The sequence below is a fragment of the Microchirus variegatus genome (genome assembly GCF_963457635.1).
Source record: "Microchirus variegatus genome assembly, chromosome: 16".
Classification (NCBI taxonomy): Eukaryota; Metazoa; Chordata; class Actinopteri; order Pleuronectiformes; family Soleidae; genus Microchirus; species Microchirus variegatus.
This window is the reverse complement of record NC_139817.1, coordinates 24,648,086-24,664,091: the sequence shown is the minus strand read 5'-3', so window position 1 is coordinate 24,664,091 and position 16,006 is coordinate 24,648,086. Positions and strand designations below refer to the sequence as shown.

The following is a 16,006-nucleotide window of genomic DNA, read 5'->3' as shown; positions in this document are numbered from 1 at the left end:
ATATATGAGTCTTAATTCATCAGTGTAACCATCTTGCTCAATTACTGCTGCAGCGCAGCGCTACGTCTCCCTGGATGTTAGCACTGAATGGGAGCGTTGTCTCTGCAGCTGTGAACACCTGCGATTACGTTTAAAAGTGGTACAAAAAACATCCTGATAAAAACTCTGTGATGTTACCGCGTCATTTTAAAGGCTTATTCTTGTTGCCAATGGTAAAAAAAAAAACGAGTTAAATCCCAGGTTTAAAAGGGGATTTGATGAGAGAGAAAAAATGTGTTGAATCAGCATTCACTCCCAGGTGAAATTACTCTGCAATGCACGCAGGTTTCTATCAGCTCAGACTTGCATTCATGGAAACGCAAGGACCTGATTGAACACGTTAAGTTCAACTTTGTCTGCATCCTTTCAGGCAGCAATGAATCATTTCTTAAGCAATGGCCTGACACACATTCATCTTCCGGCTGTTTGTGTTGCAATTGCCCCTTAATGTTTGCAGTGAACCCAAAGTTTTACATTTCTAGTTACGCTGCCCTTATTGTCTGCTCTTTTTTTGAACTATTTATCTCTTTCTTTTGACTTTTAACTCTAACTTTAGCCTTTGTATCGCACAGAGAAACATGTTTTCTTTCTGTATACGGGACAAAAAAACTCTCTAAATCATTCATTCATTGGATGAACTGTGAAATCAAATGAGAGTGTGAAGGGTGTGAAGTCAATTATACAAAATAGTTTGCAGAGGTGGAAAAAGGACTAAAATATTGTACTCAAGTAAAAGTACCAATACTTTGATGAAATACCACTCAAGTAGAAGTAAACGTAGTCATCTGAAAATGTACTCAGGTAAAAAGTAGTTCATTTGAAATGTACTTTAAGTAAAAGTTACTTTGCGTGGGGGTGTGAGGGTAGTAGAAATATGACAAGGGGTCAGAAAAACTATTTTTACAGTAGGTCTTCATTGTGCTGAATTTTTATTTTTACTCAGTAACAGACAGGATTTATAAAGTAACTAAGTACAATACTTGAGTCAGTACGTACTCAAGTAAAATACAAAATCCTGATTTTAAATTGTACTTAAAAAATACAAAATACACAAAAAAAAAGTATTCAATACAGTAACTTGAGTAAATGTATTTGGTTACTTTCCACCTCTGATAGTTTGCAATACAATCACTGATCTCCATGACATCACAGTTCAAAACAGTTCAAACCTCTTTCTTTTTAATGTGAAAGAGGTTTTATGGTCAGGGTTTCACTCACACGTTGTTGTGGTCTTGCAGGGAGAAGCTCAGTGAAACGTCTAAGTTTTACGAAGCTGCTCAAACTTCAGATTTGTGTTGGAAAAGTTTAACATATTCTTAAGACGGTGTGTCATAGTGAACAACAATCGAGGCATTTTTTGGGGGGGAGACTCACAACCTCGTTGTTGCTGTGAGATTCTGTGTTCTTTTCCTCTGAATACACCCCAGCGTGTAACAAATGCCACTGTTTGTCATCTTCATGTGCGTCATCGAGGCCCGGGGTCCAGCCCCTCGTCCTTCTAACATTATTACATCCATCACGATGATTGGTGGGCTCAGGTACCACTGTATAGTCTTTCATATAATATGAAATCACCTTCTCTGACACAGTCACCTCTGTGTCAGAGAAAAGGATGGTGCAGTGGGATCTCATTGTTTAGCTGCCATAGTTTTTGGTTAAGTGGCTAAAATCTGTTTTCTCTTTCTGCTATCGTCACCGGCAGCAGCATCCGTGTTCTGACGGAGAGCACACAGAACATGTAAAATGCTGAATCTGTAAAAGTTCCAGAGCAGGGTCAGGTTGAGCATCAAATACAAGTTGCAGTTGACGCTGCTCCTGCGAGTGGTTTCCAAGGAAATCAAAGGAACAGCAGACGGGAAAAGAGAAATGCAAATTACAAGTCAGTGTGTTGGACGACGTGTGCGTGTGAACAAAAGCTCCAGTGCAACAACGAACAAGGCTGCAAAACTTCAGAAGTACAGTAGATCTAAGAGTTCCTTTGCAGATTTGGCAGATGATGCACAATAAGCTGATTTATAACAACACTGCAGTATGATGGGACGGAGATATATGATCACGCAGGCATCCGTAATTGCCCACTGACTCATATGGTACAGCTTATGATTTGTTTTTCCCTGGTCATGCTTTTGAGAAGATTACATCTCCATAATCAATAAAAAAAAGAAACTTAACAATCCACCACAGGGTCTGACAAAAACATCTGGAACAATAAAGTCTGAACATACCCAAAATAACTACGTCTGCTGAGCACAATTTCCTGGAGAAACGGGTCGGGTCACAGGTAGCAACATTTAGACATTTTCCAGAAGTACATGTTTAGTCCAAGCATGGCTAGACTAACCCAAATTGAGATTACTTCCTTTCCCATTTATAATGTGAGTGGAAAAAAACAAACCCCATGAAGCTGGCAAGTACGCTGATTACACAACAGAATGACGGTCCTGTACGTGTTTGGCTGAACATTTCCAACAGTCGGTGGTGTGGACTCGTGGCTCTCATCACACACTGACCTGGAAAGCAGGAGCATAAGAGCTGTGATATCACCTCGACCAGCAGACAATACGCTGTTTTGAAGTGGACCTAAATTGGATTACAGAGCATCTCTGAGGAGCAGCTCCCACAGATTTGATTACGCACACCTCAGTCAGCACCAACACCACTGTCTCCCCACAGCAGATGAGACAGTGCAGGGCGGAGCCAGAGTCTGGTACTGCACTTTTTTTAAATGGCTGCCCGTTTGCCAGCCCTTTAACTGATTAACCTCGAATAACTGGGACGGCTCACGGGCCCTGAGATAAGGACCATGTGATGCTTTTTATCATCCAGATTTCACCCAAATGAAGCAACTTTGACTTTTTGGAACAATGGAATTGTGTTTACATTTCTGTAACCACAAAACAAACAAACTGTGTGCATAAATAAAGACAAAGGACAAGTCTGTGTTCGTCATTTACACTCGTGTTTAAAATAAAATCCCAAACACGGGCTACAAATCGTCCGCACAAGCATGTTGTTACACAGACCACCTTCTATTTCTGAGGAAAATAACATCCAGTCCTGGTTTAACTTGGGCTCATTATGGTGGAAGTGGGTTCCAGGGCCAGGAAGTTTCATTGCTTTCCAAATAAATCTCACTAAACAGAGCTGTAATCCAAATTCGTCGTCCTGTGGAGTCCTCCCCGAGTTCTCACATTACGTGAGAGCTCCCAGAATTCCAGGCACAAAAACCACACTCTCTCTCTCTCCATGTCACTCACAGCAACATTTGTGCTGACAAAATGGAGTAACTTTTTTTGGAGGAAAATTGAAGGAAAAAATTGTTTCCTTTTCTTTTTCCGTGACACAGCTGCTCATGTTCTGATTGTTTCCACACAAAGGAGCACAGCGGCTCTCAAACTCAAACCAGCTCATGAAAAATTATCAAAAAAAAAAGAAAGAACGAGGCCCTGAAACATTCCTCCGGTTTTACTGAGCGACACAGAGGGTTTTCATTACCTTTGCTCGCTGCTTGCAAATCTAAGACATCACCTTTGATTATGTTACATAGAGCCTGGCAAAGGAACAATGAGAGGCTGGTGTGGGCGGGCGGGTGTGATAGTCAGGGTGCTGTTACCAAATTACTGGTTTAATTCAATCAGCGTAACATGCTTTTGTTTGCCGTGCCATTTAGATAGAAAAGAGGCTTATTTTCTGTCGCAGGGACCGAGCCAAACACTGCTGTTGCTGACATGTCGCACTGAAGTTGGCTGATCCTGGAAGGAGGAACTTGTCAGTGAGCGTAAACAGCTCTCTTGGCTTAGTTCTCGGAGCTACTCCCCCCCCGACACCCCATCTCTTTGTGCTGTGTGGCGTCAGCTGCAATGAGCTCCAGATGTGGCCTGGCACCCCTCCAGTCATGGCGCTGGATGTGGTTTGAAGGTAGTTTGGAAACACCACCCACCAGCGGACCCAATGAAAGTTGCTCAGACTGCAGTCAGAGGTTTGTGTCATGGGCTCGTCGTACTTGTGCGGCCTGTGGCGGCGCGGGAGAAGCACATCTGTGGAGGACTGAGAGGAAAACGTGTCCGCCTCTCGTATGCGCATGTGTTACTTATTGAGCACGCTTTGAATAAATGATTATGTGAGAAAGGAGTTGAAAGAATCTCCATCTGTTTCAGCAGATATGGAAATATCAACATCCTTTTTTTTTCTCTTTCTGCTGTCGATGACCTGGCATAACATAACAAAAGCTAGTAACTGCTTATCCTTATGCGAACTTTCAAATAGTAGGTCAGCATGACCACAGAGAAAAAGTCTGGTAAGACAACATGTAATACAAGTTGTTGGAAAGTCTCAGGTTTCTGGTCATTAACTCTCTAAAAATACAAAAAACATCATCCTACTTTTCCTGCACGAGAAGCAGAGGGACTCAATTCTTTGTTACAACACTGACACATAAATCTAGACCAGAGAAAGCAGTGGAGACATGTTTCCTGCACTTCTGTTTGTAGCCTAAGCACGAACGCTCCTTCCAGGGAAATAATTAATGCTCCGAATCACACGGGGAAAAGTTAGCAGTACAAGAAAAAGAGGGAGGAAATGTGCTGCAAGGTTTTTTATTAACGGTCACTTCAATGATACAAAGAATCCAGTGCCTGTCTGAAAATGTGGTGTCCAAGAATGTTCCATTAGCTGACAGAGGCACTTTTCTTTCCTCCTAACACTTACTTGGTTTTCTAAAATAAAACGAGTGGAGTGACAGGATCCAATGAGGTCACTATTATGAGCTGCCAGTAAAATCCTATGCTGCGTGCAAGAAAAACACGTGCTACTCAAAAGGCAACAGTGCCCCCTGCTGTCAGAGAGGTGAAAATCCTATTACCGCCATGCAGTGGAGATTTACTATAAAATCTACAGTGGCCAACAGCGAACACAGCAGTGCACTGAGCCAATTTAGTAAGAAACAGGAAAGATGCTGTCAACATATTTCACTTTGTGTGAATATTTCATAAAAGGCATTATGATCAAATCTCTCTCTCTCGTTATCGACTCTTTCTCCCGTCTCTGTGTCTGTCTGTGCTCAATCAGTAAAGCTGCAACGTACTACAAATAACATCTAAGGTGTTAAATGAGGCAGCAAGTCTCTGAAAGAAACATTAAAGCACCATCTGCAAACGAAACTTCACTATTAGTTTATCCCTTTGAAATAAAGGGAAATGTGTAATAAATAAAGTTATTTAAAATGTTAATTCTCAACATCGCTGCCTTGTTTCATTCAGTGGCTCAATGCTGATGTTTAATTGAGTAAAATATGTTTGAATCCAGTCACTATCCAGGTCACCATGACCTATGTGGCCATCAAGTGGCATGTTTTAAAACCCTTTAATCTTCACATCTCGGCATGGTCGCTGTCACCGCGGTGCTTTTAAGAGCTCCTGCAGAGCTCCCTGTTGTGCGAGCTGGTAGGGAAGCTGGAGCCTCTTGTTCGTCTGGCTGCAAAGTGCTGGACAGTGTTCAAGAAGCAGCTGACACACGTCCACGTGACCCCGCTCTGCAGCCTGCACAGGCAGTAAACAGAGCGACACACGGTTTACGTGGTTGTTAACACATCTCTCATCTCTGTCACCGACGCCACTCCTGTACCTTATGTAAGGGGGACGCGCCGTCGTCGTCGCACATCATCGGATCCGCCTTGTGTTGCAGGAGGAGTCCAACCACGTCCAGGTGACCACAGTACGCCGATCTGTGCAGCGGTGTGGCACCACCCGGTGTCTGAGGAGACGCACAGCCGCCGCGCTCGAGTAGGAATTTGCATACAGCAAAATGACCACTTCGACTTGCATAGTGCTGAGAAGAAACACACACAGATAAGCCTCACGTTTTATAGAAAACAAAGTGGATGTTGTGACATTGATAGCAAGACATTTTCACAGCAAACACACCAGGGCCGTGTATCCAGATGAGTCTCTCAGGTTTGGGTCTGTGCCCTTACTGACTAATGACACAACCCTGTCCACATTTCCATCCACTGCAGCAGACCAGATACCTGCATAGATTTAAATGGGATTTAAGTGACTTTGTACCACACACAAACATCTCTACAGTTGACAGAGAATCCCCAGCCACCCAAAAAACAAATAAACAAAATAATCCGTCTTTTACCACTTTATCCTCCACGAGGGTTGCGGGGGATGCTGTGCCAATCATAGGGCGATAATAAAAAAATAATATATATATTAGAGCTGAAACGATTAATCGATCATTAATCAATTACTAAATTAATCGCCAACTATTTTGATAATCGATTAATCGATTTGAAGCTTTTTTCATGATTAAAACAAGATTTCTGATTGTTTCAGCTTCTTTAATGTGAATATTTTCTTAGTCTTTGCTCCACTTAACAAAGAAATAATTAAAACTGAATCATTTTGGTTTGTGGACAAAAGAAGACGTTCAAGAACATCGTCATTTCCAGGTTTGACGAACACAGATCAATGTTTTTTAAACATTTTCTGCCATTTTATGGACCAACCGATTCATCGATTAATACAGAAAATAATCGTTAGTTGCAGCTCTAATATATTTATACATATATATGTATATATATATATATGTACAGTGCCTTGCATAAGTGTTCACCCCCTTGGAATTGATTTGTCACATTAACATTTTTTCATGTATTTTATTGGGGTTTTATGAAAGCGACCAACACAAAATAGTGTATAATTTAGATTTATTACAGCTGCAAGTCTTTTGGGGGCATGTCTCTAACAGGCTTTACATGTCTAGAGACTGACATTTTTGCCCTTTCTTCTTTGCAAAATAGATTGGATAGAAACCATCTGTGAACAGCAGTTTCTTGCCAGTCATGTCACATATTCTCAGTTGGGTTTAGGTGGTTCTAAAATTGAGTAAATATACTTTGCTGATGCTCAGGTCAAATGGACTGAATAGACATGTCACACCCTGAAGCAGCAAAAGACCACTTCATTAGGTGTCCTGTGTGCCTAATAAAGTGGAGGGTATAAGGAATTTTTTTCCATTAGTGTACTTAGATACAAAAAAACAAACAAACAAGGACAACAAAACTAAACATAAACTGTACAAAGAGGTTAAACGAGATCGGTGCAGGATAAATAAAATACATTTAAAGAAGATATGAATGTTCAGGGCAAATGTTGTGTCGTGTTCACGCACACACACACACAGTGTATTTACAATGTGTGTATAGAGCAGTAGTAAAATAACACTGTACTTTGGATAATTCAATCTAAAATAAACGTGCATATATCGGTCGTCAATACAACTGCAAAGCAAACCTCGTTCAAAGTCCATTTCACGAATCGTCTGGTGAACACTGGGAGAGGAGGCTGGATGCGAGCAACACGAGCAGTGACGTCTGTCCGACGACATTTTCATTCAGAGAAAAGCCACAGACATTGAAGAGGAAGAACTCGATCACGTGAAACTTTGTTCCTCTGAAGAAAAACTTCATGGCAGAAAGTTTATACAACAAGGAAGATGAGAGAAGTTCACATTCTCCTCAACATCAACAACAACAACACACACACTTCCGCATTTCTTCTTCTGTCTCGCCGCAACAGTGGCCTAAACGTGCAACACCGCCACCAACAGGTGAAGCACGCGTGTAGCATGCAACCTTCAGGTGCTTCCTCACACGGACGGCTAACAAATAACAAGTATATTTTATCCTAATATACACTTATTTCTCTCTCTTTATTCAGCTTTCATAAAACTGAAACATTTGCACAAAAAATAAATGGAAACAGTTGAATAGCTTTCGGATTTGTAAGTGTTATTTGTAAGTTATCATACAAAGTGGTAATTCAATGTGTTTAAATACGCACATTTAAAATGATATAACTGTAAGAGAGGATCAGGCACATATAAGAAGTATATTTAAAGAATGATTACAGACAAAGTACAACCATAGGCTTTGTCCTTTTCTGAAAATAAAAATAACATCCTTGATCTATTAATTAGATTAGATTTTATTAATCCCACAGTGGGGAGATTTAATTCACACTATTACAGCAGCAAAGGTTATCCTCTCTTATAAATTTATAGTTGTATTATCCATTATTGCATGGAATTGTTAATTATACACGATAACATATAACATAACATATAAAAGATAACATAACATAATATTTTGCGATTTTGTGACAGATCTACAGCCCTTCAGAGCCTCGTGATCGTGGCTGCGATTGTCTACATTTTTACAGTTTGTGTAAATATATTGTGTGTTTTCCCATTTTCTCCCGTGGCGCCTGAACGCGTCTCCTCCCGGCTCGTGTTGTTGTCTGATGCAGTAAGCTAGCAGTAAGCTAGCACTCGGCAGACGAGCAGCTTTTTTTAGCGCAATTATAGCAAAATACTTCAAAACCAAAGCGCATAAAGAATGAGAAGAGTGACGTTATTTATTAACGGGACTTGTAAAAATGGCAAGGTTAGTGTGTGGGTGTGTGTGTGTGTGAGGAGGCAGCTCCGTGTGGCTGCCCGGGCCCCTGAATGACTGTGTTTTTCCATTGCACTGACGTTTCCTTATTACAGCTTTATCATCCTCTCATGTGTGTATTATAACTTCTACACAGTATCGCACGCATTCGTATAATCGCCGTTATTGTTATGCGAAAATTAAAGTTGATATCGGTGTCGTTCTTTATCAACAATCGCTGCTATAAATGACATTGAAGATAAGATAAGATAAGATAAACTTTATTTATCCCTCATCGGGGAGCAAATACAAATCCCATTTGTAATAATTTTAATGACCAGATTGCAGTTCTACAGAACACATTTCTGTTAGCATATATTTACTGGGTAAATAGCTAGTAATTGGGGGCTGTAACTACCTGCTTATTACCAGCTTATAACACAATAATACACTAAAATTCACCATATAGAAACCAGGTAAATACCCAGTATTTTTGTTTACACTTATTGGTCTGTATCCAGTAATGTCCAATAAACATTTAACAAGCTTAGTCGCTCCTGGATTAAAACTATCAACTGTAATTCATTGCGGGGCCGCCAGAAATGTTTCTGCGGGCCGCCATTGGCCCCCGGGCCGCACTTTGAGAACCAATGGTCTATGTGCATTATGTACAAGGAAAAGTTATGGACATCATGTACAGTGAATGAAGGCTAGAGAAACGGTACACGCTGCAGGTAGATGCATACATAAATATAGTGTATATTGTGTATATTGTGTATACAGACCTCACTTCCCTTGTGTCCTTTCTGTCTCCGACCTCTCTTCTGTCCCCCATTTTTACTTTCACCCCAATCGGTCGAGGCAGATGAGATTTCTCCCATTTCTCACTGTGTAATTCTCTGCTCTCTATAATGTTGTCTGTGTACATTGAGCCTTGAGATAATGTATGTTGTGATCCGGTGCTATAGGAATAATAATAATAATAAAATAAAAAAAAGATCACAGTAAAAACTGCAATGGACTTGGATGTTTTTTTCAGACTTAAATTCCTCACAATCCACTAATCATTTCCACACCTTTCCTCCGTAGGTTGTAGCAGTGTACGGCACCTTGTCCGACTTACTCTCCGTAGCCAGCAATAAGTTAGGAATAAAAGCCTCATGTTTATACAATGGTAAGGGCGGTCTTATAGATGACATTGCTCTTATAAGGTAAGCTCACACTGTGAATATTAGACATTACTGCTGACGCGTAATGAGCATTTCACCTCATCCTGTGTTTCATCTGTGCTTCTACAGAGACGATGACGTCCTGTATGTGTCAGAGGGAGATCCATTTATCGGTGAGTGCTGTCATGACACACTCACAGCACACAGGGCACTTCATTTAAATCACCCTCACAAAAAACACACTCAGGTGGTTAAAGATGCACATGAGATCAGTGCTCGTACATCATTTGAAGCAACCCCCTCATTAACCTTATTAACATTTTTCAGCATTTTTACAGACCAAACAAGTACTTGGTTAATCGAGAAATAATTGTTAGTTGCAGCTCTACAGTAAAATAAATAAACAACAACGTTTAAAATTCCTAAATTGGTGAAGTGAGGGCACACCATTTCACCAACTCTTCTTCTTTATGTCACAGATCCTCAAAATGAAACCAAGGTCAGATCTGATCCACACGGAGCACACACCGACTGGCTGACCCTCAACATCGGTGGGCGTCTCTTCACCACCACCAGGTATCTGTGGTTTTACAGGTTTTCTCCATTGGTTTGGATCGTTGGGCAAAACAGTCTTACAGTTCAGCACAACGCTCACATCTCTGCCAAAACTGATCACCGATGCTTCAAAACTAAATTCCTCTTCCATATAAATAGTCAGTCAATGTACAAAGATGTACATTTGCAATTTGAATGAGAAATTAAATTGTGTCGTGAACAATTGCCGAGTGGTTCGGAGGTTTGTCCGTGTTATTTTGAGAATCTAATTTTTGCTTCAAGAAATGAGCCAAACCAATGTTGAAAAACTGTAATTCAGCTTTCACTGGGAATAAATAAATAAAATAAATACATATATATATATATATATAGATATTGATTATGGTTTGTTTTGATGTGACCGTGTCTAGGAGCACATTGGTCAGCAAGGAGCCAGAGAGTATGCTTGCTCACATGTTTCGAGAGAAAGGTAACGTGTTGCTGCGGCTCAGACTAGTTTGATTGTTATTATTTTGCTGAATGAGGTTTGTCAACCGCTGCGTTTGCTCCAGATGTGTGGGGGAACAGGCAGGACCAGCACGGGGCTTACCTAATCGACCGCAGCCCCGAATACTTTGAGCCTATTCTCAACTACTTGAGGCACGGTCAGCTCATTATCAATGAAGGCATAAATATAAGAGGTAGGTTTTGTAATAAACTCCTCTCCAAGTCTCCCAGAATCACTCTTAAGAGACTTTAAAATCCAAAGAGCGATGATTGAACATGTCTTGCAGGTGTCCTCGAGGAGGCTCGCTTCTTTGGAATAGAGCAGCTCGCCGAGCAGCTGGAGGTCGCAATCAAGGTAATGTGAAGCTGTGAAGAAGGCAAATGTCTTCCATTTATAACGTGATCGTCCCTGCAACGTTCCATGTGACTGAGATCACGTGTTTGCAGAACTCTCAGCCTCCTGAAGACCACTCGCCCATCTCTCGCAAGGAGTTGGTTCGTTTTCTTCTGGCGACGCCCACCAAGTCAGAGCTCCGCTGTCAGGTGCAGTTTGATCAATCAATAATTTCTCCTCAAAAAACTCTTATGAGGTCCTCGATACGTTAGTCATGATGTCTCAAAAGGGAAACCGTAGAGTAGTAAATGAATTGGTCCTTTGGAAAACTCCAAGTAACACTGGACCTGTTCAACTTTAAATGTCTTTATTTTAAAATGTGTCGTCAACTCACATTCCTGTACTCTGCAACACTAATGAGCTCAGTGCAGACATTGTCCCTGGTCAATATGTGAGCCTGCTGTTAAAAAAAACCCCCAAATAATAAAAGAATCTCAGGGAAAAAAGGTGGTTGTGAAATAGGAGATAACAGTGTTGTAAATAAATAAACTAGCAGAGTAGAGGGAGGCCAAGAACAACAGTAAACCTATTTTATTTTTATTTCATTTTACACTGCTCCTGTGGGTGTTTCAGGGCCTGAATTTCAGTGGTGCCGATTTGTCCCGACTCGATCTGCGCTACATCAACTTTAAAATGGCTAATCTGAGCCGCTGCAATCTGACACATGCCAACCTGTGCTGCTCCAATCTGGAGCGGGCTGATCTCTCCGGAGCCAACCTGGACGTGAGTCTGAAAACACTTTCTTGTCCTTTCTAAATAATTAATGCACACACACACGCAAACACACACACACACACATAGAGACACAGTGAGTGTCAGGTGATAGAAAGTAAGTGCCTCAGCCACTTTGGGGGAAGCTAATGTTTCCTCCTTCTAACTTGTGTGTATTATGTTGTTGGTCTTTCTTTGTTTTGGTTTGCAGACGTTTTACTTGAGCTGTCGCCTCAGTTGTGTGAAACAAGACCACTGTGTACTATTGTAACAGGCTCTGATAAGATTTCATGGACTGTCACAGGGATGCGTGTCTTCATGTGTCTTGAGTGACCACTGCTCTCTATATGCAAATTCACACGTACGCCATCGCTGTTCACAAAGACCAAATAACGGACGAGTTTATCATGCGTCTCTTGAAGGGCGCGAACTTACAGGGGGTGAAGATGCTCTGCTCCAACGCAGAGGGAGCCTCTCTGAGAGGATGCAATTTTGAAGATCCATCTGGACTGAAGGCAAACCTGGAAGGTAGCCGACCTGCCTTCAATTCCAAAATCAAAGACCATCATTTATTATATTTCCACTCACAGCGTAGTCATTTCAACTCATGTCCCGCATGTGTTACCAGGTGCCAACCTGAAAGGAGTCGACATGGAAGGAAGTCAAATGACCGGCATCAACCTGCGTGTGGCCACTCTGAAAAATGCAAAGCTGAAGAACTGCAACCTGCGGGGAGCCACTTTAGCTGGGACAGATCTGGAGGTGAATTAAGGCCGTCATCAAAGATTATCTCTGAAAGCACTGACTCTGACTCAGCCTAATTTAGCAAATCTGATAAATCATTTGAAAAAAAACACTATATATCTGTGGCACATCGACAAACCCACAAAAACCATCTGCCAGAGTTTTTGTCTGATAATAATACTTTGTTTCCCATTCAAATTGATCACATTTATACATCAGGAGATGGGACAAAGAAGGACAACAAGACGTAACGTTGTCACGCAAATGAAGAACGCTAGTAGCTGTTGATATATGATCACTACAATACATTTCTTAGCAATAAGACTATAAACTCCATAAATTGTCATAGAATTTCCAGCTAAACGCAGCTAAAGGAGTTTTTTGTAAAGGAAATGAGTCGGTGTTTGCAGCTCGACGTAGGACTTTGGATAGAATTAAAAGCCCCGTTTTCCACTGTGTGCTACAGTTTGATATGTTCTAGTTATTTGTGTTTCCAGAGGATTTGAAGGGTACCACAATAATTAATTAACTCCATCCCAGTCTTTGACACACTAATGTAAGAGTACCAAGCACAGTGGTCCAGCTTATCGTCATAGGATAAACAATCACATGCCAAGAAGAAGCGACAAACTGCACCCAAGTCTTTCATGATCCTCACTCCCTGTTTTGTCCTTGCTGATTATTATTATTATTATTTGTTTTTTAAATCCAGAACTGTGACCTCTCCGGCTGTGACCTACAAGAAGCCAACCTGAGAGGCTCCAACGTGAAAGGAGCCATTTTTGAGGAGATGCTGACTCCACTGCACATGTCACAGAGCGTCAGATAACTCCACACAAACACACACACACACGGTGTGACCACAGCTGGCTTCTTTAATGCTCTTTTCTTCCAGTCAGCCTCTCTCAGTCTGCTGCACAGGCTTGTATGCACACCCCTGGCATTCCACCAACGTTCTGTTAGCTTTAAATATCTTGCACTAGAATGAATCCAGGGTTGCTGATGTATGTTTGTATGACGGGACGTTTCCCCCGCTGTGTATCACCAAAACGAAGCAAAAGCTCCGTATGTGTAAATGTGTCTGGATGCAATCCTATGACTGTGCTCGTGTGATATTTTACGATCATTTACGTTCACGTTACTGGATGAGTCCAAATCGTATTATTATTATTATGTGTGTGTGCAGTGAAGTTCAGAGTACTGGACTCCTCTGAATGCTGCTGTAGCGTCGATTGAAGGAGACACTTAACCAATAACTGTGTCGATGTATATATTTAATGTTGCTGGATTCAATATGCTGCGAAATAAGCGATGCAAGCCAAAGCCATACAACAACAGCACAGTCTAAAAGCTTCAAAATGAACTCAAAAACTATGCGTCTAGCACAGCTTGGTATGCAATACGTGGTTCACAGCTGTGCGGTTGTTTCTCCTCTCTTAATTTTGAATAATTATTTTATAATTGTTCTACGCTCTGTGAATCTACCTCTTTTGTTTATGCAGCGTGCGAGTTACCCACAGTTGCATGCATTTAACTGTGGCACTGCTCTGTGTTCCGTTTATGTTTGTTATTCATAAAGCCAAATTTATACTCCTGCGTAAAGTGCTCTGCGTCGGTTACGCAGAGACTCTGCGTCGTCTCCGACTGCACGAAATATCTTTTAAGTGTCCGTCACTCCGTCAATGGACAACTGAGACGGCAAGAGCTGCGATTGGTCCTCAGGACAGGCCGAGATAACGCTGCTCTGTGCCGGCTCACAGTGAGCACCGAGCGTCCACAGAGGCGGAGCTGATCACCGCCGACAACGTCGCTGCCAAACTATAAATACGTCATATCTTAACACACACAGCACATGTTTAGACTCTAAATGGACAATTTCTCGCCTCAAATTATCTTAAAACTGCGTTCCGTGACACAGAAAAGTGAGAAACGGCCACTGTTTCAACAACAACAGTCTTTCTCTCTCTTTCTTTCTCGGATGCCCTTGCTCACTGTTGCCATAACCACAACAACCTTGCGCAGCGACCCCTACTGATCAGGTGGGAAATTGCAGCGCGTATCCGTCACCACGACGCAGAAGTATGAAGGCTTGAGTCGTCTCCGTGGTGACGCAGTCGGATAACGCATTACGCAGTCGGAGAAGTATAATGTGGCCTTTATTCTTCCCATAATGAGAAAAACGATGCTTTAATTTCTGTCTTTTTTTTAAACGTGTTGTTCATGTCGTCAGTGTGGGTTTACCTGGAAACATGCTCTATATATATATATACAACGTGTATCACTTCATCATGCTTTGATCTTATTTGCACAAATATGTTAATGTTAATGTTTTACCTTTTCACCAAAAAAGAAACTGCTTGGTGCGTGTAATCGTATGTAAATCAAATCCAGTGCTTCCCAGAAAAAAAGAAATCACTTTAAGAGAGAGAGGCAGGAGTCTCGCAGCTCTCAGCCGTGTGTGTGTTTACACTCGTCTTTGAAGAAGTTTCTCTCTGTAGCTCAAAGCTGCTCTGATGCGACGCTGTTCAGCCCGTTGAACAGCGAGGTACTCGGCCTGTGAGAATGAACGATGAAGGCAATCATTCTGCGTGCGTGTGTGTGCGTGTGTGACACCTGAAGTGTGCAACTCAATCAAAGAGCTGTAGCTATTTATTTTAATACATCTCACTGAATGCAATATGGGGTAAAGGTTAGTTTGTGTTTGAGAGAGGGGAACGATCTCCCCCCATTTATGATGATTGCACTCAACCGTGGAAGTATATTTCCATAAATGACTGTTATAAATAAATTACCATGATGAAGAACAAGTCTCTGTTTGCATGAATCATTCACGACTGTCGGATTTTGCATGGAGCACCTGTGCTAATGAACCCGAGGCGTTGTTGTCTCGTGGAAAACAATATCAGCAGCATAAAGAGTTCCAGGATGAACCGGTTTAATCTTAAGAACGTCAGAGAATCAGGTGTGTGGGTCCACGTTAGTGAGCTGGACCAGTAAAATAAGAGTATAATAACCTATAAACAACAAGAACTCTAACAATAAATGACTGTTTATTTCCACATGTGCATCACAACTTACAGTGGATCCATAAAGGGACAACATTTAATCACAGGTATCTAGAAGTGAAAAATATACTATTTTGAAATTTTGCACCCTGTGGTGGGCCGGTTCTGGGTAGTGTTAGGGTCAGTCGATGCCTGATATGATGCTGATATTTTGTTGGTTTTATTTTGCTTCTATTTTTTCCTCCATATATATATATATACACATACACACACACACACACATATATAATAAATAAATTGTCTACATAATAGCTTTACTTGTTCTTTCATATTGTATATAAAAATAAATCTATAAACTAAATGGTTTACAGGTTGTCAAAAAACTAAACTTTGTCAAATGTTTGAATGAAAAAATAGTTTTAGTGCACAGCAGCATTTATTAAAGGTGCCATATGTAAGAATGTGG

At 41.2% G+C, this 16,006-nt stretch overlaps 2 protein-coding genes across 2 annotated transcripts; one reads left to right on the top strand and one right to left on the bottom strand.

Annotated features, from left to right (window-relative positions):
• Positions 1-5,284: 5,284 nt before the first annotated feature.
• ankrd39 (ankyrin repeat domain 39) lies at positions 5,285-7,520 on the bottom strand. The gene is made up of 4 exons (XM_083903236.1): positions 7,338-7,520; positions 5,961-6,064; positions 5,662-5,865; positions 5,285-5,576 (listed from the first exon to the last, which is right to left on the bottom strand). The coding sequence occupies exons 1-4, from the start codon at positions 7,435-7,437 to the stop codon at positions 5,430-5,432; spliced, it is 555 nt and encodes a 184-aa protein (XP_083759362.1). The 5' UTR covers positions 7,438-7,520; the 3' UTR covers positions 5,285-5,429.
• Positions 7,521-8,365: 845 nt separating this feature from the next.
• kctd9a (potassium channel tetramerization domain containing 9a) lies at positions 8,366-15,273 on the top strand. The gene is made up of 12 exons (XM_083902097.1): positions 8,366-8,488; positions 9,566-9,687; positions 9,775-9,818; positions 10,125-10,221; positions 10,611-10,669; positions 10,752-10,880; positions 10,974-11,041; positions 11,134-11,229; positions 11,654-11,803; positions 12,214-12,319; positions 12,420-12,553; positions 13,248-15,273. The coding sequence occupies exons 1-12, from the start codon at positions 8,441-8,443 to the stop codon at positions 13,362-13,364; spliced, it is 1,170 nt and encodes a 389-aa protein (XP_083758223.1). The 5' UTR covers positions 8,366-8,440; the 3' UTR covers positions 13,365-15,273.
• The last annotated feature ends 733 nt before the right edge of the window (positions 15,274-16,006 follow it).

Bases quoted from the DNA above. Each gene is read 5' to 3' on its own strand.
- ankrd39 (XM_083903236.1), bottom strand. From the start codon at position 7,437: ATGAAAATGTCGTCGGACAGACGTCACTGCTCGTGTTGCTCGCATCCA. The intron at 5,866-5,960 runs GTGTGTTTGCTG...GTTTCTTCTCAG, and splicing joins CATCTGGATACACGGCCCTG to CACTATGCAAGTCGAAGTGG. The intron at 5,577-5,661 runs GTACAGGAGTGG...CTGCCTGTGCAG, and splicing joins GCGCGTCCCCCTTACATAAG to GCTGCAGAGCGGGGTCACGT.
- kctd9a (XM_083902097.1), top strand. From the start codon at position 8,441: ATGAGAAGAGTGACGTTATTTATTAACGGGACTTGTAAAAATGGCAAG. The intron at 10,222-10,610 runs GTATCTGTGGTT...GACCGTGTCTAG, and splicing joins CGTCTCTTCACCACCACCAG to GAGCACATTGGTCAGCAAGG. The intron at 10,881-10,973 runs GTAGGTTTTGTA...CATGTCTTGCAG, and splicing joins TGAAGGCATAAATATAAGAG to GTGTCCTCGAGGAGGCTCGC.